General features: G+C 34.2%; 2 protein-coding genes across 3 annotated transcripts in view; both read left to right on the plus strand.

The window, feature by feature from the left end:
* LOC139998499 (cell adhesion molecule 1) overlaps positions 1-24,228 on the plus strand; it is a 60,726-nt gene that overhangs the window by 24,705 nt on the left and 11,793 nt on the right. The window contains exons 4-6 of one of the 2 annotated variants that reach the window (XM_071999536.1): positions 12,105-12,238; positions 14,393-14,594; positions 17,384-18,965. In XM_071999536.1, coding sequence (XP_071855637.1) covers positions 12,105-12,238; positions 14,393-14,594; positions 17,384-17,496 — 449 coding nt within the window. In that variant the 3' untranslated portion in view covers positions 17,497-18,965. Of the gene's footprint in view, positions 1-12,104; positions 12,239-14,392; positions 14,595-17,383; positions 18,966-24,228 lie in introns of those variants that run through there. The other variant, XM_071999624.1, reaches the window with a different exon arrangement.
* Positions 1-24,228, plus strand: part of Fws (Conserved oligomeric Golgi complex subunit 5 four way stop) — a 221,738-nt gene that overhangs the window by 12,869 nt on the left and 184,641 nt on the right. The window lies entirely within an intron of this gene.

Consider the following 24,228-nt stretch of genomic DNA (forward strand, 5'->3'; position numbering starts at 1 on the left):
CTAGTGACACTCACTACCATACAGTGCCACGTGAATCCATCACAACCAGCAGCGGAAGCGTTATCACTACAGCGAGGTCAGTGACGTCAGGAGCGTCACCTTCGAAGAGGTATAACTGGTTGCAACCGGAACGCAACCACGCAGTGTCCCGCCGCAGCTGGACAATCATCAGCATAGCAAGTTCCAACAACTTTAATCTCACAACAAGTGACCTTCGGGAAGGAACACCTTTCTCGCGAAGTACACAATATTCCACTGCACAGTGGCGAGCGACAACTTGCAGCCGGAATAACTCCACATCGAGAATCACCGATCGCATATCACAAGTATCGTTAACGAAGTATCTTCATCGCGAAGCATGTCGACCGCGTCAAAAATCAATTCCTTCTGACGAAAACGCAATAAATATCTCGACAACGTCCAGGCTATAAAGGAATGCGTCGACGATTACCAACAGGCCAACAATAATAATGTTTGTCTTTTGAAAGCATATCAAGCCCGACTGGAGGAAGGGTGGAAACGGTTCCTACTGATCCAAGAAGAGTTAAAGGGCCTCGGCGAAAAGGAGTACACTCAAGAATGCAAAGCGTTTGTAAATTACATTTCCCTGGACGGTCAAATAAGGGATCTCATAGAGAGCAAGCGACAATCAACCCCGTTGACCCCCAAATGCAGCAGCAACACGTCTAGCTGTTTCCAGGGAAGTGACGTAGTATCAGGGGATAATACTAAATAATTAATGATAATTTATTTACAGAGAATGGATTGATACAGATATTGATTAGACAGGAAACGATGGTTGTTTAACGTGAACTAATCACAATAACATACTATACTTTAGACAACTCAATAATTAATTTGCAACTCTCGTCACAACGGATCCAACGCTCTCTCTCTTTCTCTCTCTCTCTCTCTCTCTCTCTCTCTCTCTCTCTCTCTCTCTCTCTCTCTCTCTCTCTCTCTCAAGCGGACCATACTCTCTCGACAACGCTAGCAACACTATCTCGACAACGCAACTCGCACTCTCTAGCTTCTCGATTCACACTCTTTAACTTCTCCACTGACACTGACTGTGAATTTGTCTCTCTGCCTTAGTATCCCCTTTGTCTCTTTGCCTTAGTCTCACCAAGTATTATGCAACCGCTCGTAGTCAGAGTCACGTAGGCCTTTTTTCTACGAAACTCTTCAACTGAAGGACCGACGACACATTGATGGGCCTGTCGGCACCTCGGCACGCGACAATGTTTACGGTTTACCCGATATTTTTAGACCTTTTTGTCCACAATACTACGGTAATAATAATTTAAACAACAGTAACAATATTCATACTTCGCCGATGGAAAATATCGTATTGAATGTAGTGCCAACCTTGCCGCATGACACGTGCAGCTCATCGCATAACACCACAGCTCGTTGCCTACATGCGCCTTGACGACAACCACGGTAGTGTCGCGTGAAAATTCAACAATTGACTAAAATAAAAAAACTTGTCGATATCCGAACAGGAGATCTAGTTCTTTATTTTCACTCAATTTATACAATAAAATAGTATTTACGGTTCGCGAAGATAGACTTTTTAATATTCAGGCTAGTTCGGATTTATTCAGACTGACTTGGATGATTTTAAAGGGAGTATTTATATTCTTTATTCGTTGGAGTGGGAGAAGGCTTTTTCGTACTTATCATATATTTCTGAAAACGGCTAGAGTGACCGAATGCCACCCAGACGGTTGAGAACAAATGCTACCAGGACGGTCACACGTGATAAGGTGCTTGGAATTTTAACTTATCGCATAGTTAATCGAATTTCACCTGTGACAGTAGCATCGTCATTATCTCAACAATCTGATTTAACGCCACCAAATGCCGTGAAACTGACCACCTCTAACGATCCTCTGGATCTGAAGAAAGAGATACAATAGTCCAGTGCAACAATGTCAAACGCAATAGAACTGGATTCCTTGTGTCGAGAGCGAAGTAATCTGATAGACCAATTCACTTTCGTATCGAGACTACTCGACGAATACGAACAGTCCGGCCATCAAAGCAAGAACCTCTTAATGTCATATCGAAAACAAGTCGATGACATTTGGATATGGTTCAACATTGTTTATGGAAAGTTACTTGAGCTCGATGACAACACACAGGCGGCTTCAATTGACGCCTATTTAGACCTGAATGAACGATTATTAAAACTCATCATCAATCCTTCCTCGGGAAACGGGAGCTTCCAAGACAATGGTGAATCTGAGACCACTGGAATGCAGCAGCAACACGTCTAGCAGTTTACAGGGCGGTAACAATAATTTAAATAATAATAAGAACAACGTTCATACTCCGCCGATGGAGAATATCGTATTAAATCTAGCGCCGATCACGTCACATGACGCGCAGCTCATTGTATGGCTTCTGCAGCTCATCGCCTATATGCGATTTCACGACAACCAAGTTCGCGTCCTCATTATCTCGACAGTCTCGTCCAACGCCATCAAATACCTTGAATCTGGCAGCTTCCAATGATTTTCTGGACCGGAAGAAAGAGAAAACCTCACCGGGCGACAAGCTGTCTCAGACATTGATCTCCCCTGATTTGTTACGGAATGTTCGTTACCCTGTAACTATAGTAAGGTCCATCAAAACAAAAAAACAAAAAGTAAGGTTTATATGGCTATGACTTTTTCAAAAATTCGTATTTTGAATGCTACTGGCAAGCAATTGGATAATTGGTTCGGTAATAGTAAACTTGCGTTTTGGCGCAAAATAAAAACTAAAATGAAGAGAAAGAAGAAAATAGTAATTGGATACATGGTGGTCTTGAAACCAATATTGCATTACCTAGCACCTGGTGAAGAGGCTATGAAAAGATAGTAGCTTGTAAAGGAAAATTTTCCGATCAGTATGCAGGGCCGTATGAAGTGTTGGACGTTTTGAAGAACCAAAGCGTTAAGGTGGAGGTGCAAGATACCCCGCGAATCGTACACTTAACCAAACTAAAACTGGCGCACAATTGAAACAGGCAATAGCCTATCAGTGAACAGGTGGACCAATAACCAAACGCCGAAACATCCGTACAACTCATAGTAACTTGGCAACTCAACTCTCGACTCCTTACAACTAGACTCCCAACTAACACTGCCTGTTAATTCGTCTTTCTCCCTTAGGCATCCCTTTGTCTTTTCTCATAGCCCCACCATGTACGTGTTCAGTAACCGTCCGCGGTCATGGTCACGTAGGCCTTCTTCCGCGTAACTATTCAACTGAAGTACCGACAACACATTGATGCGCCACTCGGCCCATTGAAGTTTCCAGCCCTTTTGGCTTGTCGGCACTTAGGCTTTCTCGTAACATTGTTTATGATTCACCTGATATTTCTTAGGCAATCTGTCCACAATACTACAATAATTATAAAAAAAATTTATTTAATAGTTGAGATTAAATATTTATCTGTACTTTAATTTATTAATACCTATCCTATTTGATCTTTTAGAACTTCTTATAAAAAGTTGATAAATATTTTCATTAAAATTGTTTAATTACTTTGGCTTATAAATTGTTTAAATGTCTTCTTTAAAATAATATGTATCGCGATATTACATTAACAATGACTTATAATAGTAACAATATAAGATTGATATTTATATAAGATCAAAATGTTAACTTTTTAATACATATAAAATTGACATATTAACCAGTTTATTTTCACCGTTGCGTTGCATGAAATTGTGAATTTTGCAAAGCTATTATCAAACTTGATTTACGTTTGTTTCATAAAGTTCAGATATGCTAATTGTTACGTCCGGTAACTCTTTACGTAAACCAGAATCCATCTCTCGGTCGAGGCGGCCACTAGCTGTGCAAATATAATTAGTCGGACTGCAATAATCCTAAGGAACTGTCATAAAACTAAGCATTTGTATTTTACCGTCAGGACCCTTAATTGTTATAAAATATATTCAAGTCGAAACGTTCCCTATGGTTATTGCTCCATCAGGTAAAAAATGGGAAGGTCGAGTTTCTCCCATGTTCAACGGTCATTTCCACCCGTAAGCGATCAGTGGTGGGGTGACTAACATCCAGCAATAGTTTTCCTCTGCGACAACATCGTCGCCGAACTTCACTGGTTTGTCATCCTTAGATCAGTCAACATCTTGACTATTTTTTCATACGTTGACCAGTCAATGTCTTGACTGGTTTATCAGCCTTAGATCAGTCATCTGTTTAACTTATATCTATACGCAACGAGCTGTGCGTAACTTCTATGTCCATAAAGTTGTTGGAATAAAGTAACCTATTACTTCAGTATTATAATCAGTTCAACCACCCGTATTACCCGAAATAGGGGATCCATCATTTCGTAGCGTCGATTAACTAATTGTAACGGTAATTTACGGTTCCTGTTGTTGCGCTTCCTCGCGAAATGAATAATAGAGTAACTATTGCAAGTATGTATAATACGCGCTTGTTACATACATCATAAAACGAGATTGATATATAATACATAAGTAGAGCTGGAGCCGAGTACCATTAAATTCAATTACATCCAATTTTATATCAACACATAAATGCGTTTTTGGATTTATATACATGTATGTATATATGTATATGGACGAATGAAGTGGTGTGTCGGTTATACATACTGGATACGTAATTCAGTATTGGATGATCAGTTCTGTGTTATATATTATATGAAATGGACATGGATTTAGCAAATTTTTATTATATGTTACTATGATAATCTTTTATTCAAAGTCTTACTAATAAATGGAAAATTAAAACGATGAAATAAACGATAAATAATAATAAAGATGTTTTCTTTAAAAGAGGAAAATGAAAAATATCGTACTTTGGTTCGAGATTTTAAATTAATCGGATAAATTCGAGAGTGCGATTATTTTAGAATAAATTCTGAAACACATCTTTATATTCTTCGTAGATGAAACGAAAGAAACACTTGATAAACAATCATTATTCGTTTGAAAGATCTCGATCATGAATTCTCAATCACAACGAATCGGATGAAAAATTACGTATATCGACAAGTATAGACAACATCGAACGATCAATATGCGCGCAGTATGCATACCATAACAAAACCACTTGCATTTATTATATTTCAAGGCGTTTAATGCGTTTATTCGTGTATGTACACAGACGTATCTAGTACAAACGTGCCTAAGTTGGCTCATGCTTTTTCCAGTTACGCGATTACAATTTATATTAAAATTAAACAAAAATACATTTGTCTTCGTAAGATTCTAAACTTTTATCGAACGTTAATCTGATACTACACTTTATTCTTTCATTGATCGATTAGTTAATTAAGCAATGTTTTCATTTATATGGTAAAATAAAATCGTGATAAAACACAACGTCCTTGCAGTAAAATTATGTGTCTTTTATCGGCATAAGTCATAACAGATCCACACAGGTTAGAAGAAATTATTTGATTCAAAACAAATATAACATTTTATATAATATAATATATTTGCAGGTATAATACATAGAAGGAATAATGTATAATTGCAAATACGGAATTTATTCTTTTTAATCTAAAATGTTTTTATTGTCGGAGTTCTCCTGAATAATAATTAATGGTATTTAACCAAATAACAATGTATATAATTGCAAATTGTCAAGTTATAAGCATAAATTATGAACTTTTCTTTTATGACTTAGTAATTTTTCGTATCTATTCTTCGTACTTGGAATTATTTTCTTAAGGATATCTACTTGAATAATCTATAATCTGTAAAATTCTCTTGTAAAATTTCATTCATTTCATTACTAAACTCATTAATGATCTTTAGGCATATTTATTAATACTGATAATTCGTAATTTATAACTTTTTAAATTGAATTAATGTAATGATTGAAATTTTACAAATTATTAGTGTTAATAAATTTTCTTTTATAACAGTAATAAGCCTCGTAACTATGTAAATAAAGATTTATAAAATAATTTTAAAAAATTATAAAAATCAGTTGATTGTCATGTTTAACATAAACTTGTAGGATTTAGAAAAAGATGATAATGTTCGTGCAACAGTAGTTTATAACCGGCACTTGTCATTTTTCAATTTTATAATATTACTACATAATTAGTCGATTATTGTGGAAGAAGGCCCAGGTCCCGTGAAAAGTCCTGTCGTCACTTTTTTTTAAATACATACTACGTAAATAGTTTCCTTTCGACTGCCGAAGCGTGTAGACGTGTGTCTAGTGTTCGGTGAAATTCACAATACAATAAATGACGACCATCCGTCGAAAGTGAATTGAAACAGAAATAAACCAAGTGTTTTCTAAACTTACTCGTGGATCCAACACTTCTAATCTCTAATCCAAATCATAGCCTCTCGACTAGTTATTTCAATTTGAATTAACCAGCTCGAAGATGGCCCAAGTAACCAGATCAGGCCCTCACGAACAAAACTACAACCGCACCGTAGCAAAAGGATAATATATCCCACCTGTTAAACCACAATAACAACATCAAAAACCGTAAACTTGATTCAGTCAAAAAAAATGTAAACACTAGTCAGAACGAACCGTCAACAAGTCATGTTACCACTCACAACAGATTCGCAATATTAGAATCTACAGACAATTCTATAGACATAGTTGAAACATTAACAATTTAACACACACAAAAAAATCCTCCTACCCCACCAATCTTCATTGATGATTTTATCGACATTCAAACAATGATGAAGTCCATAGAGAAAGATATTAACAAAGAGGATCACATACTAAAAATTGAAAACAATCAGGTTAAAATCCTGCCGGCCAATCCAGACTCCTATAGAAAAATAACAAAGTTACTAAAAACTCTGTACGCAAACTTCCACACATATCAACTGAAACAAGAAAAACCATTTCGTGTGGTACTGGATGTGGTGGCAACATCCACCACTCAGCTAACTCAGATGAATTGAAACTTGAACTCTCAAATCATGGCCATGAAGTAATCAACATTAGCAATATAAGACATAGAATCACAAAAAACCCGCTATCCTTGTTCTTTATCGACCTAAAGCAAAAACCAAATAACAAGGAAGCCTATAGTATCAATCGTTTAATGAACTTGGTAGTAAAAATTGAATCACCTTTTATGAAAAAAGAGATAGTCCAATGTAAAAGGTGCCAAAGATACGGCCACACGCAAAAATATTGCAACCATAACCACCGCTGCGTAAAATGTGTAGGTATTCACCCTATAGATCAGTGCATTAAATCTTCAGAAATCTCTGCGAAGTGAATCCTCTGCCAAGGAGAGCATCCTGCGAACTATAAAGGTTGCACAGCCTACAAGACCCTGTACAAAAATATCTCAAACCCAGAGTTAAGGACCTAACCAACCAAACCCTTAATCCACAAAAATTCACTACCCCTTCAATCTCTTACGCACAGGTAGTTCAAGGAAATCAAAGCAGACCGAAAATCTATATTGTTCTATCATAAATTAATGTTCCCAGTTCACAAGATACGGATAACTTCAATAGATTTGAAAAATTAATCGTCAAACAAACAGAGCAAATTAATAACTTGCTATCATTGCTTACAATCATCGTGGACAAATTAACACGCTCCGACGTAAAATAAAAGCAATACGCATAGCTCAATGGAATGCTAACAGTTTTGCTCAGCATAAATACGAACTAGAACTCTTCCTAAAACAACAACAAATCAACATAATGCTCATATCTGAAACTCACTTCACCGATAAAAATTACCTAAAAATAAATGGTTATAACTTCTATCATACCTAACAGCCCAGCGGAAAAGCCCATGACGGCACCGGAATTATCATCAAAACCAGCATAAAACATTATGAGCTTCCATCGTTCCAGAAGGACTACCTCCAAGCCACAAACGTAGCAATAGAAGATTGGCATGGTCCAATCACCACATCAACAGTATACTGTCCTCCTAGACATTGTATTTCTAAAGAATACCTCGATAACTTCCTCGAAGACATGGGTAATAGATTCATAGCTGGAGGAGATTATAACGGTAAACAGACGCAATGGGGCAGCAGACTTATCACAGTAGGAGGCAACAATCTTTTGAAATGCATAAACGCCAACAGACTTAACTACCTCAGTACAAACGAACCCACTTACTGGCCCACTGACACTAACAAACTACCTGACTTATTAGACTTCTTTATAACTAAAAACATCTCGCCAAGATACATCCAAATCAACAATTATCGAAAACCAACTTAATGACTTTATTCGTAATCAACTCACAAACTGGCAGCTCTTTGGAGAAGTATTCAATCATTGAACATCAGCCTCAATATCTCTTTTTTTTTTCCCCGTGGAGGAAATCCGCATGGACACCCGCCTCTTCTAGGAGGAAGAGCGGCGTGGTAGTGTCGGACTCCAACCGATCAAAACCTCCAGTTTGGGAGGACGGCCCCGAGGACCCTTAGCCCCGGCGCGCCCGTTCTTGTGTCGAGGCCGGTGCGCCCGTTCTTGTGTCGAGGCCGGCGCGCCATCTGTCGAGCTGCTCTCGTCGATCCCGCGCCTCCGCGTCTGCGTCCACCTCGCCGACTCCGCCCAGCAGACCCCGAATGCGGAGATAAATCTCGCGACACCTCAGGGCCTGCAGTTCGAACGGGGGAAGCTCGGCGAACACCGCCGCTGCCGCCGCCGAAATGGTGCGAAAACCCCTGATTCTGATGGCCACCGCTCTGTGCAGCCTCCTGATCGCTCGGAGATTGCGACTGTTGGTCACCAGGTCCTCTGCCCAGATCGGAGCTCCGTACGTGTCGTCGGCGTAACACGTCAGCGCCGAGTCCGGGGGCATCGGTGCCCGAAGTACCGTGTCGTACGCGATGTCCCACAGCAACGGGCCTAGTACCGAACCTTGCGGGACACCACGGCACACCTCCCTCCCTATCATCCTTTCGCCCCGCCCGGTGTAGACGATACTACGGTCTCGGAGGAAGGCCCAGACTACACCCCGCAGGTAAGCGGGCACCCGATGGAACTCGAGGGCCCGACCTATCCTGTCCCAGGGGATGCTGTTCAAGGCGTTGACCACGTCTAGCGACACAGCCAACGCCACGTAACCCCGCCGCACGGCCCCCTCGACGAGGGTGCGGACACGGTCGATGGCATCGGCCGTAGACCGTTCCTTCCGGAAGCCAAGCTGGCTGTTGTATAGCCCGGGAGCACTTCGAAACAAATGTGACTCGAGTCGGGCAGCCACAACCCTCTCCAACAGCTTGCCAGCCTGGTTCAACAGGCACACAGGGCGGATGGCGGAAAGCGAGACCGGGGAACGTCCCGGCTTTGGCACCAGGACCATCCGCCCCTCCTTTCATATGACAGGGTATTCGTCCCGTAACAGGCATCTGTCAGAGTTCTCAGCCTTGGCGCCAAGACTCCGGCGACCTCCTTCCACACGCGGGCCGGAAACCCAGCCTGAATATCCCCAAAAACAAACGAAGATATAGAAGCAACTACGGAATATTTAAACACCAGCATAAATAAACGCGATCCGTTCTTCCACCCCTGTTGAGTGTTTTCTTAATAAACAGGAATACCCCCATTACATAATAATAAAAATCGCAGAAAAACGTAGACTTAGAAGAGTATGGCAAAGTTATAAAACGCCTGAAGACAAGCGTGAGCTAAATAACGTAACAAGAAAACTAACCAAAATCCTTAAAAATTACAAAAATGACTATTTTCAAAAATATCTTGCTAATTTGTCTCCCACAGCTGACTCAAACTACTCACTATGGGAGGCATCCAGGAAACTCACTCGTCCTCAGCAAATAATCCCTCCAATTCGCTGTCCGCAAGGTGGATGGGCGCGTAGCTCTATACAAAAAGCCAACTTGTTTGCAAGTCACCTTCATGTCTCCAAACCGTATTCCTCCACTATTGCTGCTGAAATAACTGAATACTTGCACTCTCCCTTCCAGATGTCTCCTCTTATTGAACCTTTCTCATCTCTGGAAGTTATAGAATTAATCCGTCGTTTAAACCCGAGGAAAGCATCGGGACATGATCAGATAAGTAACAAAGCTATCAAGGACCTTCCCATAAAAGAGATTGCTCTTATTACCTCTATTTTTAATCCAATTCTTCGCCTTGAATACTATCCTAAGTCTTGGAAAATATCATTAATTACTCTTATCTCTAAACTTGGAAAACCAATACACGAAACTAGCTCTTATCGCCCAATTAGTCTTCTACCCACTTTGTCCAAACTATTTGAGAAGATGCTAACGAAACGACTTCTTCCACTCTTAGAGGAGTTGAAAACAATGCCGGATCATCAATTCGGCTTTCGGAAGCAACATTCTACGATAGAGCAAATTCATCGTTTAACACATAAAATCACCCAAGAATTAGAAAAGAAAAAATATTGCACTGCGGTATTTCTAGACATTCAACAGGCATTCGACAAAGTATGGCACGAATGACTTTTGATGAAACTAAAGAAAATCCTACCACACACCTACTACTCCATCCTAAAATCCTACCTAACCAATGGACAATTCATGGTAAAACACTTAGACGCTATAACCTCAACATTTCCAATAGAAGCTGACATACCCCAAGGCAGTGTCCTCGGACCCCTGCTGTTTAACATCTACACTGCAGATTTATCAATTTCGACAGAGATAACCATAGCGACATTTGCTGGCGATACAGCCTTATTAGCCTCGCACTCAGACCCAAAAATTGCCTCCTCTATTCTCCAGCGAGGTCTCGACTCTATGGAAGAATGGTTCCACAAAGGGCGCTGCAAAGTCAATGAAAGCAAATCCAGTCAAATGACTTTCACGCTGCGAAAACAATCCTGCCCATAGGTGACCATAAATAATATTCTAATTCCAAACAAAGATACAGTCAGATATCTGGGTATGATTCTGGACAGAAGAATGACATGGAAACGTCACATCGTAGATAAATCCAAAGAACTGAAAACAAAACTAAAAAATTCTACTGGCTCATTGCCGAACGCTCCAACTTGATTGAAACCAACGATTTCAATCAAAAACTCTGAGATCCTTAATAGATGCACCTTGGTATGTTACCAACGAAACACAACATCGCGACCTTAAAATACCCACAGTCAAAGAAGAAATATCCAAGTTCAGAAACAGATATAATATAAGAGTTAACAACCACTAAAACCCATTAGTTACCCAATTACTTGATACGACGAATCAGATCCGCAGACTAAAAAGACAATGCCCTTTAGATTGAAGCATTAGATTCAACTAGAATCAAACATACTATAAACTCTTATAATCCAAGTTACAATACCACGCCAAAATAATTTACTTATAATTCTCTATGGGAATTGATTGTAAATAGTCTACCAAAAAAGAAAAAAAGATACTACGTATATTAGAATATGCATTCTATACATATAATATATACACATACATATACATAGAATAATACATTCATTGAGATTAGGTTAGGTTTAGGTTGTCATAGTTGTCATAGTTTGAATAATTACATTATGTTTCTAGTGCAACTTGGCTTCCAGTTACACATTTGGTATAATGAAACATTGTCTTTCTAGGTAGATATGTATATTTATCTTTGTTCAGCGAACAATAGATGAACAAATTTCCATAAAATATTTTTTTCTATTAAACGTAGAATACAGCAAACTAAGAATGTATTCTTTCTGAAATATTTAAACACTCAAAGGGTCAATAATCTATCAAACATACAAAATCATTTCATTCATTATTTAATAAATAATGCGATTGAATTTTCGAAAAAGAGAATATATATATTATTGAGTATATGTATATATTGAGTAGATGTATATATGTATATATGTATATATTGTATATACATTGAGTATATGTATATATGTAATATTGGTTAAGAGAAGATTTTTGTTTGAATGTAATAAATTTTGTTAGTACTACATATATATATAAAGGTACATTACTTACAGCTTCGTTATAGCTTATTAAAAAAGGAAAGAATTTTCTGCATGACCTAATAAAAATGAAGCAGAAGTAAACATTTAGCGAAGTTTTCTGTAGCACTGAATTGTTCTTGCACTGGTCTTCTCCAGAGTAATTCTATTCTAATTAGTGTTATGATATTGTACAGTTCCACAGACTGAAAACCCAAAAATCACGTTCAAGAAAAACATGTACGTGGTCGGTGAAAGTTTAGAGGCGAACTGCACCTCCTCGGCTGCGCATCCAGTTCCTTACTTGACTTGGTACATAAACGGCAAGGAGGTGAGTAAATATCAAAGATAACAGCCAAACAGCCTGTTCAACAACTCAAAACGAATTAATTTTTATTCGGTAATGTCCTTAGCTTTAACCATTTAAAGTATAGCTACATCTTCATAATGTTTCTTTTTCTTCACGTGTCGTCACTCACTGACAGCAGTCGTGTTTCACGAAATTTTCTTTTCTTTGTCTATTAACGTCAACTCTATTCAAAGGATTAATTTAATTAGTAACGCTGTCGTGTATGTCTTTAAAGTTTTATTTATTTTCATATTGCTCGTTAATCTCAAATTTCAATTTTAATTTCTAACATACTTATATTTCCTAATACAATAAGTATATAATATTTGAAGACTATAAGGGCATTATTTCAAGAAGGCGATGAGTTAAATTTCAATAATACTGTAATATTCAATATTATTATAATTTCAATATTATTAGCATATACCTAAATGCATATATCTACATATGTAGATATGTAAAGCTAAAATGCAATCAACATTATATTAAACACATATATTTGTAAACAAATTATATTAGGTTTTAGACCTATATCTATGAAATTTTGTAAACAATTAAGAATATATTTAATATTATAATAATCAAAATATTTAGTGTGTTCAATAAAGTACAAAATATGTATATACATATTAAACCCAACCAATTTAATAAACCAATTAATTTTGGTATTAAGTAAAAACTATCTTATGTAAAGTATTTTAAAAATTGAGCTATAAATGTAAATGAGTAATTATATTTGCACAATATTTAAATTAATATTTTATAATTTCTTTCCTAAATAAGAAAATACAAACAAATGAAATAAAAATTTTTAAAATTATTTTTCTATCAATTGGCAATTTTAATGCGTTTTATTAAGTATATTTCAAGAAAATGTGTATTCAAAGGTTGAAGTTTTCGATAAGCGGCAAGTTAAGTTGATGTTTAGTTTAGTTTAGAATAATCATCGAATTACGGTACGATAAGTTGTGTAAGTTAAATCGAGAGTTAAATTTTGATATTATCTTCTCGTATCCATGAGTAATATTGCTATAACTTTTTTTTATAAAAGCGTACGAGAAACTCTCCGAGTTATCCTGTAATAATATAACGCCCGATCAATGTCATTCAGCTATTTTTGTTCTTTTTTTGTTTTGAAAAATTTTGCGTCTTAAATGTAATGGAAATTTTACGGTCTGGTCCGACTAAACCATCAAATATACATAATACATAGTACCAACTACATATAAACATCATAATAAGGACGCAATTATTATGTAATATTTATTTTCTATGCAGATAATATAAAATAATATATCATAAAGAAATAATTATTTTTTAGGTCGTTCATTCTAAATTCTTCATTATTTTACTACACTTTTGAAGGATTGTAATCATGGTTTCACGATATTAAAATCTTTATTCAATTTTATTTCGTTGAAACCAATACTAAACACAAAAGATTGTATATAAAAGTATAACGATGATTCTTTTAACTGATCAGCGGATGATATTTTTATTTTTCTTTATATGCATCGTACGACGGATTAAAAATTATAGTGATATAAGTCATGATTCTGAGAATCTGGATATTTTAACTTTTAGTTTTTAACTATCATCTTTGTAGTTTCAAATTGATTGAGTTACAATTTTATTCACTGACACGTTATGTTTTTATATTAAAACTAGCGATGGTCTGACTTACACCACTATGATTCTCAGAATCATTATTATTTTATTAATAATAATAATATTTTAGAGTTTAAGTTTACACGATTATTGGATGATATATTTATGGTTTTTCAAATTTTTAATCTTGCGTTAATGTTTGTATCGACGCGATGTGGCGACGTCTTGAGAACATTGCAGTTTACTTGTTCAGGACAGAGCTGAAACTGGGAAGCTTCCAAACCATTGCTAGCATACAAATAAATAGTGACAACACGGTCCGAAGTCGTTACGTCAATTTCAGGTCTGCCATGAACGAGTAGACTGTAACAATGTATTCGAAACATTTGCATAACTCCAACGCATCGTTAGAACACGATCGAAATACGAAATACCGAAAAGCCATAAATACGTCATCGAATAATAATATTTTTGCCAAAATTTATTCTGACCAAATCTCATGAACTTTTTGTGTGTTATACTATGTAGGTGGATATTAGTCTGGTAAACTACTATCCTCACACGTATCACGAACACCAACTAATGTCAGCTACTGCAAAGCTAACGATAGAAGTATCCGCGTTGCATACAGGGGAGAATGGTTACTTGGAGATCAGTTGCTATTCAACTATTCCTGAATACCCATTACACCACGTGCAGTACGCTGATGTTAGGATGGAATCGGTTTCAGGTAATTATTCCACTTAATATAATTTTTAAAAATTATATTTTCGTTCCAATTTTCAATTTAGGATTTATTAATGTATTTATTTTATTATTAAAATCACGAATATGGAGTGGTGGATATAATTGGAAATCCAGTTTAGGTAGTATAAATCCAGTTTGCAGATATTTATTTCCAGAAATTTATTTTTCACAGAATTTTTTAACGCTGCTCATTGATCCAATTTTAAGAAAGTAACTTTAGAACATTTTTTCCAGGTGCATAAAAGAGGCAGATTAAATACCAATGTATAATTTCTAAACAGTCCCTTTATTCAATGTTTCAATACAGATTTTCTAAACTTTGATTCAACGATTATTGAGGATTATGTTTTTACAATTTTCTCATAGGTCATATTCTTTTTATGTATCAGTTATCGAGCACTCATTTTTAGAGAGGCCCTCAATCGGATTTTCGAATGCTATTCATCGCGTGCGAAGTGCGCACGTGACCTATTTATTTTTGCTATTTTTTTTTCTTTTTTTTTTTTAATCCGGAAATCATAGATGAACGTCCCGTATTTTATAGAACTTGCCTGGTTTAAATAGAAATTTGCTTTTCAAATGGAGATTCGTTATTTTAGATAGACATCGATACACAAGTACGTATTAGCAGATTTGATTTCACAAAGAGAAAAAAGAATCACGTCCATGATGTAATTTCTTCGTCCTTTTTTTCTGTTAAAAAACATTCTTTTACTCTAATCTAGTAGTCACGAGGTTTCCATCTCAAATTCCTTTTCCATGCTTCAGATAAGGTGAACTAATGAATGAGATGCGTAGTTACCCTAAAAAGTAGTTCTAATTAACCCATTTGAAGTGCTATTGCATCGCGAGAGGAACCATCCAATTAGAAATAGCAATTGCGAAATTCGTACTTTCTTCAGTTCCATGTTCATCTAATCTCATACTCATAGCAACTGTTCCATATTTGACTTGATTTTCATGCACATAATATGCTATAGCACAAATCATGCTAAATTATATAATATCTTCTGTACTATATATAGTGCTATATGTATATCAAGTATATTAATTATTAAATGTAGAGCGTGTAGAATGTACAGATAAATGTGGTATTGAAAACGGAAATAATGTAATAAAAAAAAAGTAATGGCGGAAGATATGAAATAAGCAGTGTGCTTAAGCGTGTTCTTGTTAATTTTTCTATTTTTTTTTTTTTTTGTCATTGCTATAATTAAGTCAATTTATTATGCTGAAAATGAAATATAGCTTTCAATAAACTGTATGTGATATATTAGACCGAACATTATTAAACTGTGATATCAAAAATAGTTTAGATATAGAGTAAAGTAGCTTATTATGATATAATAAAAATAGATTTCCTATATATATTATAATTCTTATATTATATATTTAATGTTCTCTTGTGTAGAAGGAACTATATTTTCGTTTCAGTAATTTACATGATCTGTCAATCATTTGTGACGATACAATGCAGAAAATCGTGAATGAAAAATTGCTTACTTTCAGTCTTAAAATCTTTGTTCTAACGTATTATTAAACACGTAAGAATATTTTATTTTTGATAAAACAGGTTTCATTTTAAAAACATGTATTTTTCAATAGATTCATGACTAAATTCCAAACAAATGGTAATTCCCAAGTGGACAACATAATGTGATCAATCATTGCAACGTTAGTTATATGTAGATTAATATAAATTATTTTAAACTATCGTAATAACAAAATTCATATTATTCATTTCTTACGAAACATTGTATATTTATCTTCTACTTTCAAAGGACTTATATCCTCGATCTATCTGGTTACTCCGTTTTTGGGCTGTTTTATATTAAAATACGCGTTTTTAGCTAGTGACATGGAAGTCAGAGAATTAAAAGAAACAGATTTATTATATCTTTTCCATGTGCTTTTATCTTCATACCTCTCGCAACATGTTCTTCCATTTCTCGTTAGAAATACATTCGACGCTATAATTTATTCCAGTTACGTCAACAGTTGTACGCCATGTTATATTAGAAGGCGAAATTCCTATTTAAAATTTCCCGTATTTTTCGAGTATCTCGTATCCTATAATTTCTTGCAAAAAAATAATTGCAAATATGCAATGTATTTTTTGTATAAAAACTTTTCGTTTTTCTGTTATCTAGTCCTGTGGACTATTCTTTTACGTTTTCAGATCACTTCTTTCGTAACATTATATTTTATTTACAGTCATTATGTTTGCTTTGAAATGAAGAAATTTTATAATTGTTTAAAGATATCGAGAAATGTCATTTAATTCTATATTTTATATGGCAAAAAAAGAATTGGATATATATAAAAGTTGTTAGTGTATTAAAATATATATTATAAAAAAGATATAATTTAAAGTTCATTATCTATATTAAATATTGACACTTTACGATAGATAAAATATATTATAAGACTTTTGCATTGGGGAATATAAATACCACTAGTTATCAAATATTACACAGCAATAAATTCGTTGTTTATTAAATTTTCACACGAACTATATTACATGAATTACGGAGTGGCATTTGACCAAAGTATTCAAAATCAAAATTAGGAAGGTTACACAAAGAAAACAGTGCAAAAAATCCATATACTTTATGAAATAATCATTTAAATTATTAAAAACGTAAATCTATAAAATTTCTATAGAAAATCACGAGTTGGTCTTTTTGACAACCTGGACAGTTTTACTATTGTCCAAGTTTGCACATTCTGTGTTTCTAACGTGATATTTGTTTTTTTAATTCGTTGTTCCAGTGCAAATTATACCCGCGCCGATCGCCGAGTCCTCAGCACCAAATGTCGCGCGGGGGTGGCCTCTAGCTACATTACTGTGCATACTCTGCGCGATGCACAAGATCATTCCTTAATAAAAGTCAATTGCTATAGGATAATTAAAACAAGAGAAAAAGAAAGAAATTAAACAAAGGAGAAGAAAAAAGTACAGAAAAAAGTAAAAAAGAAAGATGTGTAATATACGTAAACGGAGAGTAAACACAAGTGGAGAAAAAAAAGGCAGAATTTGTGGGAGGGAGGGGGGAATATACATTATATACATATACATATATATATATACATATATATATATATATATATTAAAGAACGAACAATCACAATGTCTTCCTTGATTATACCCAAAATACACGGGGGCAGCGATTTTATTGTCTTGCAGAAATTTTATAAACTCATATAGACGCGGCTTCTTCGTGCAACTATTTTCGATTGTCGCTTGTATCAATCGTTATCTATTTCGCGAAAATATTGTCGAATTCCAAGGAAGAATTCCGTTCGTTTTTCTGGTCTGTTTTGACTCGCAAGAGTTAGAAATAAGACCAATGAAACGGCAATAGGAAGAAAGAAAACGAGATAACACGTAGTGAATAGTAATTCGCCGGTTAACAGTGATTTTTTCTAGAAAGAAAAAGATGAAAAAAAAGGAGATAGGTATATATGCACGGGCGCATTTTCCTTCTTCTCTTTCTGCTTTTTCGTCCTTTTTCTTCTTCTTCTTTTTCTCCTTCTTGTCTTTCTTTTTCTTCTTATTCTCCTTCTTCTTCTCCTCTTCTTCCCCCCTTCTCTTTTTCTTCTTTGTTTTGTTTTTCTTTTTTTCTTCTTCTCGTAACGTCGACCACGCAACATCGATTCGTTTACCATCGTTCGAAATCTCTCTGCGTATATCAGTGTCCTCGATTTCAGATTTTTTAACTACGTTGATACGATATCGAATTAAATCGATTTCGTACTGAACCGTCGAGAAGAATTTATCAGATCCGCGAGAAAATAAGTATATACGGATGTACTTATTGTTTTATCGATAAGTTAAAGAGAGTTATCTATCGCTATTCGGTGATTATTGTGACGAGACGCGATAGGCAAATCCGTTCATTCGATTGGTCTATTATAACGATCGAACACGGTATAATGAATGTCAATTCGTAAATCGAATTTCTTGTTCGAAATTAAGGAATGTAATCGTATAGTTATCGTTTCAAACAAATGTTGAAGCATTTATCGTATACAGTTTAATGCTTTTAATTTTAATATCTGTTATTTAAATATATAAATTTTTCTTTTATTAAATTGATGTTTAGATTTCCGAAATACTGAAGAAAACGATTTAATACGAACAAACAAAAGAATTGAATATCTTTAATGTGTTACTATTATTACCATTAAACACATTGTTTTCTTGTCATTGCTTTCTTGTCGACATGCATAACCAAAGACGAACATTGTGATCGATTATTTAACGTTTTTACATTCCTAGTTATAGTATCATGTATGTACTTCTCATAAAAAATTAATTTATGTACTAATAATAAGTAAGAACGAAGAATTACCTATATATTTCATATACATATCGTATATATGTATGTCTAAAGAAATATTATAAGTTAAATAGGTATGGTACATACGAGCTTTGTACGTGTGCATGTGAATATTTTGTTTTTACATAACTTACATATTTATATATAAAACAAAAATTATATACGTATGTACTTACGTATGTTTCATGGCAGACGCTAAGTATGTATACCGGTATGGAAACTGGCATCCTATTTACAAATCAGAAATTAAGACTGTTGTACCTTGTTATCAGTATAATGATATAATTGGTCGTATTTGACTATGATATTCCTTTATTCTGCTATTAATGTTTTCTTCATTTAATCGCTTGTTCCTCGCGCTTTTTGATGAAACTCATGAATAGAAATCATTAATGTACAGCTGGTTACATACGTTTAGTTATACCGTGCAATAAAACTACAATATACATTATACCTCTATGTATAGTACATTATGCAGTAATAATATACATTGTAAGAACCATTATATGTGTATGACATACATTCTATTACTATGCAATATTATACATAAATAAATTTTACATACATTTATGTTACCTGAAAAAGTTTAGTACAGGCCAAAGCTGTACACTTTGTCGATCTACATATCATGTATAGATACATATGCACATAAAGTACGATTATTTTCTCAATTCTAATACAACTTCTATAAAAGATGAATATTATGTATATTTAATTAAATTGGTATTTTCTCCCTTTTTTCTTTCTTTTTCTATTTTAAATAGAGACATATCAGTAGATATACAAGATCATGATCTATTATTATTGAAACTTTTTATTTGTTATTTAAAATAACTAAAATCTTAGACAATCTTTTATATAGAATAAATAAATAAATAATAATAATAATTAATAAATTATTTATTTGTTATTAAAACGGCTAAATGCAAACGAACTAAATTAATTATATTATCATAATTGCCTAATCATATCGAAGCAAAAGAATGCGAATTTCTGATACTTATTTTAATCCCACTTTGTTGGACTTCCCGCATAGTTATATTGCACGTTATAATTAACCGTGTATAGATAACTTGATAACATATGTGCACACGTAGGATGGTCCCTTAAGAACAAAACTCGTTCGTTGTGCGACGCGTCCCATTGCGCTAATCCCATAGCAGGTCCTATTTTTAACGAAAGAGGGGAAAGCACGAAAGAAAGAAAGGAAACGTTTTATTTTATCACAGGCGAAGGTTTAGCTATTTTGTTAGCACGACAAATAGTCTATAAATGGCCATCCTGTACAAGAACAGAAAAACAACATGTGTAATTATAGAATCTCCTTGCCTACGCACCGTGTTCTGCACGTCGTGTCGATCAATAAAGTTGTGTATACGACGGCTTTCCGGGACATGCCACGTGTGCACGATTCTAAAACGCTTCCGTTCCCCTTTTTCTTCTCTTCTTTTTTTCAGTTTAACGCGTTCTGTGAAAAAGAAGAACGAGAAGAGGGAGTGAAAGTGACAGATAGATACAAATAAAACGAGAGAGAAAAAAGAAAGAGGGAACAAGTGCTGCGAATGGGGGAGGGGGGAGGAGACTGTTATATTCATAATGGTAAGAGTTCTTTAGCAAGTGATAGGTACTTTCGACGTATCGGGCAACATATCGTAGCGTTATAATTATACATAAAGAGTTAATCTTTCCGTGCCTCACGGCTACTTGATTGTCCCTGATCTCAAGAGGCGCGCGAATAGCTATTAGCTACGGCACCGTACCGATACAATGCAAGGGAGACGCTGACGAACGCGAAACAGCTCTGCCCATTATACAGGCTGATTATGAGTCAACCGAAACGGAATTTAACATGAATAATGAAGACCATTTTCAGAGTTGGTTGGACAATGCGTACGATATGATTTAAACGCAAAATATATATATGTAAAGATTTGAATAGTCCTTGCTTTAAATTTATAGTTTTTTAGGAGAGTAAAATTTTTACATCTATGATAATGAGATCTAAATTTATATTAATAATTTATAAAATTATGCGTCTATTTGCAGGGCATTTATAATGTTATATTAAATTAAAGAGATTTAAATATTACTTGCAATATAAAATGCCTCACCTATTAAAAAAGTAACACGAAAGATTTGAAACAGATCAAGATTAGTTAGTTATAATTTGTTCAAACGAATATGTGTAAAACAACACATAATATACACTATGTAAATATTGATTGTAAGCATTGGGAAACTTTGGTTAATTTATAGTAAAACTTTTTGAATTTGACCAAAATATACAAATTGACGATGAATCAGTAAATAATTTCAATAAATAACAGATATAGCAATAATATAGTACACACATACACACACACACACACACACAATATTCACTATTCAAATATCATTATTTGGATTAATCTCGAAAATTTTTCTATTCGAAAAATCTGGAAGAACTTTCTTGATCTAACTTATAATTCACAGAAATCCAAGAATCTAAAGATAAAAAGCTTACCAAGTAACGAGTAATTTTACAATTACGTAAATTAATTTTATCATTATGCACTATATGTTAAAAATTAATTTAATCACGTCGCAATATTTTATTATACGTAAATATGATGATTACGGAGAATATGTAAAATTATAGTACAATTTATGCGTTGTTTCGTAATGAAAATATCATTTAAAAAAAAGAAACATTTTCTCAGGCTATATCATAGGCATATATAACTAGTACCCCGAAATTCTTAAATTTTGTCATGAATTTTCCGAACAACCCGATAGAATAGAACGTTTCCGTGGATGTATAACTAAAGATTTTGTATTGTGCGCTTCAGCTTTTCAGAAACTAAATCAATCATACTTTTTATTAACTTCTTAATTTATCACTCTGAAAGCCGCAAAATGGAAAACAAAAGACGGTTGACAATGAGTAGCGAACAAAAGCGAAGAAACCGGCAAATTCAGGCCGATAGAATATCGTTGACAAACGATGAAAATTTTGTTGCTATTCACATTGATGTCTTCTTTCCAAGCACTGATTGTAACCATGAACGAGATTCCATCGAGCGATGATAAAGCGTTGATCAGTCCGGCGAGAAAAGTAGCCGTGAGGATAGTCGGCGGAGAAATCACGAGCATAAGAAATTATCCGTTTCTCGTAGGTGAAATGCGCCCGTGAAGATTCCTAAATATTATCTAAAACTGCGGATACGCGAGTCATGCTCTAATCGTCTCCAAAATACAAAAATAGGAAAGATACAGATAGAAAATGGCGCCAATAAAATATCTATTTACGAAATCTTTTCATGTCTCGATAACATGGTAAGAATTATTATTCCTCGCGATTTTATTAAAATTCATAGAAAATAGTAGAAAATATGTATGTATTTAAACTGTTTCCTATTAACGGAATTGATCAAGGTAAAAGTAGGAGGGAGAATATACTAATGGTGATCTGAAAAAGGGAGTTAAATAATAATTTAGGGGCGTATAGTGTCTATATAAAAGTAAGAAAGTCAGTATGAAAGTAAGAAGTATTTTATCGATATAGGTACAAATTAATCTTGAAACAATCTTATCCGTGAAGATTGACAAGAAGAATACTTAATCAGAGTTACAATTTGTATAAATAAAGAGAAAGTGTTTTATTGACTTACATATGTACATAATAGGTGCCCCTGACCAAATTAATCCTGGGAACGAGAACAAAATTCGATATAAATTTATAATTTCCAGAATAATCCCAATTCTATTCTAAAATATACATAATCTTCGGCCAAGTTGAAGATATACTTGTAGAGGAATACTTATTATATTAAATAGAAAACTAGAATAAAATCTGCCTTGAAATGAACACTGATGAGATAAGTCGGTAAAGAATATTTCAAAATGTTCAGAGTTTAGAGTTTCTTCCTACGAATTAAATGTACCAATTCTCGTCGAAACAATCTTCATCCATAACCGGATCTAATATCTCTTTCAAGATTAATTTGCAGACCTATGTACAATTATATTGATAATATAATTAGACCGCAGATACTTGTGCAAATATATATTTTTATGAATATAATTAAAGAGGTAGAATCTATGTGCAGAGTTGTTTTATTTACTAAATATTATAAATTTATATATATTTACGCGTCATGTGCATTCTACGTATTTTTGTATCTTCACATTTCCTATGAATGCATAAAAGTTTGCAATTTATTAATAATAGGGTTTTTCTCACTTTAATAGATATAGTATACGCACCTAAATTATTTATTATATCTCTCATTTTCATTCGTCTCTGTAGCAAACATTTCTTCGATTAGTTCTGAAAGTCATAGGTTGTTCGAAAATTGATAGCGAGATGCATAAAAAAAGTAATCAAAAAAAAGTAATTAGCATTTTGTTGAATGTTTATTTACTATTCTGTTTTATATGACATTTTACTATCTACTGAGTGGCCTCGATTATTTTTCAAGAAGGCTTTTCGTTCTTTCGATAATGAATTCTTTCAAGTTACGACGTATTGAAAATTTTTATGAAAACTAAAATAAATGGTTCAGGTTCAATAATATTATAAAATAAACGTTCAGGTGTCCTTAATTCCTCCGAATTAACTTATTTTCTAGCTGAGGTTCGATGCTTTTTACTGTAACCTGTTCTTGTTAAAAAACTATTTCTAATTGACTATATTTTCTAAATGTTTCTCTTTAACTACTACATTTAATGATCGGTTAAGAGCAGTATTTCTTTGAATTTTCTATTATATTATATAAATTGTTCGTGAAGTCGATAGCAAAATTTCAAAAAAGTTTCATGACAATCTGTTCTTATAGGATTATTATGGAATGTTATTTTATTAGGTTGCATGTATACCCGTCGTTTTATTTTCCGTTTATTCTAAATATAGTTGCTCCAAGTAATATTTTTAGGTTTATAGAGAATTCAGTTTCTTGGAAATCAAGCAATTTTCTAAAGCCTAGAATATATGATAAGCGAATGGTGCTATATTTGGTGAATATATGTTTTCAACTAAAGTCTAATATATTTTGCCTCTTCTTGATCGATATATCGATGAATGCAGGATTTTTCTCTTCGATAAAGAATTTTATCAAATATATACATACTATATAACAGAGTATTAATATCTATCTATTGGAAGGCTGAGAATTATATTGGTGTAAGTTAATCCATTGTCATTTTCCACAACATAGTGTTCTACATTTATTGTCCTAATATTTATTTCATTCTTTAAATGATATAAGTGTATTCAGACAAAGAATAAAGACATAG

Source organism: Bombus fervidus, chromosome 1 (assembly GCF_041682495.2).
Source record: "Bombus fervidus isolate BK054 chromosome 1, iyBomFerv1, whole genome shotgun sequence".
Classification (NCBI taxonomy): domain Eukaryota; kingdom Metazoa; phylum Arthropoda; class Insecta; order Hymenoptera; family Apidae; genus Bombus; species Bombus fervidus.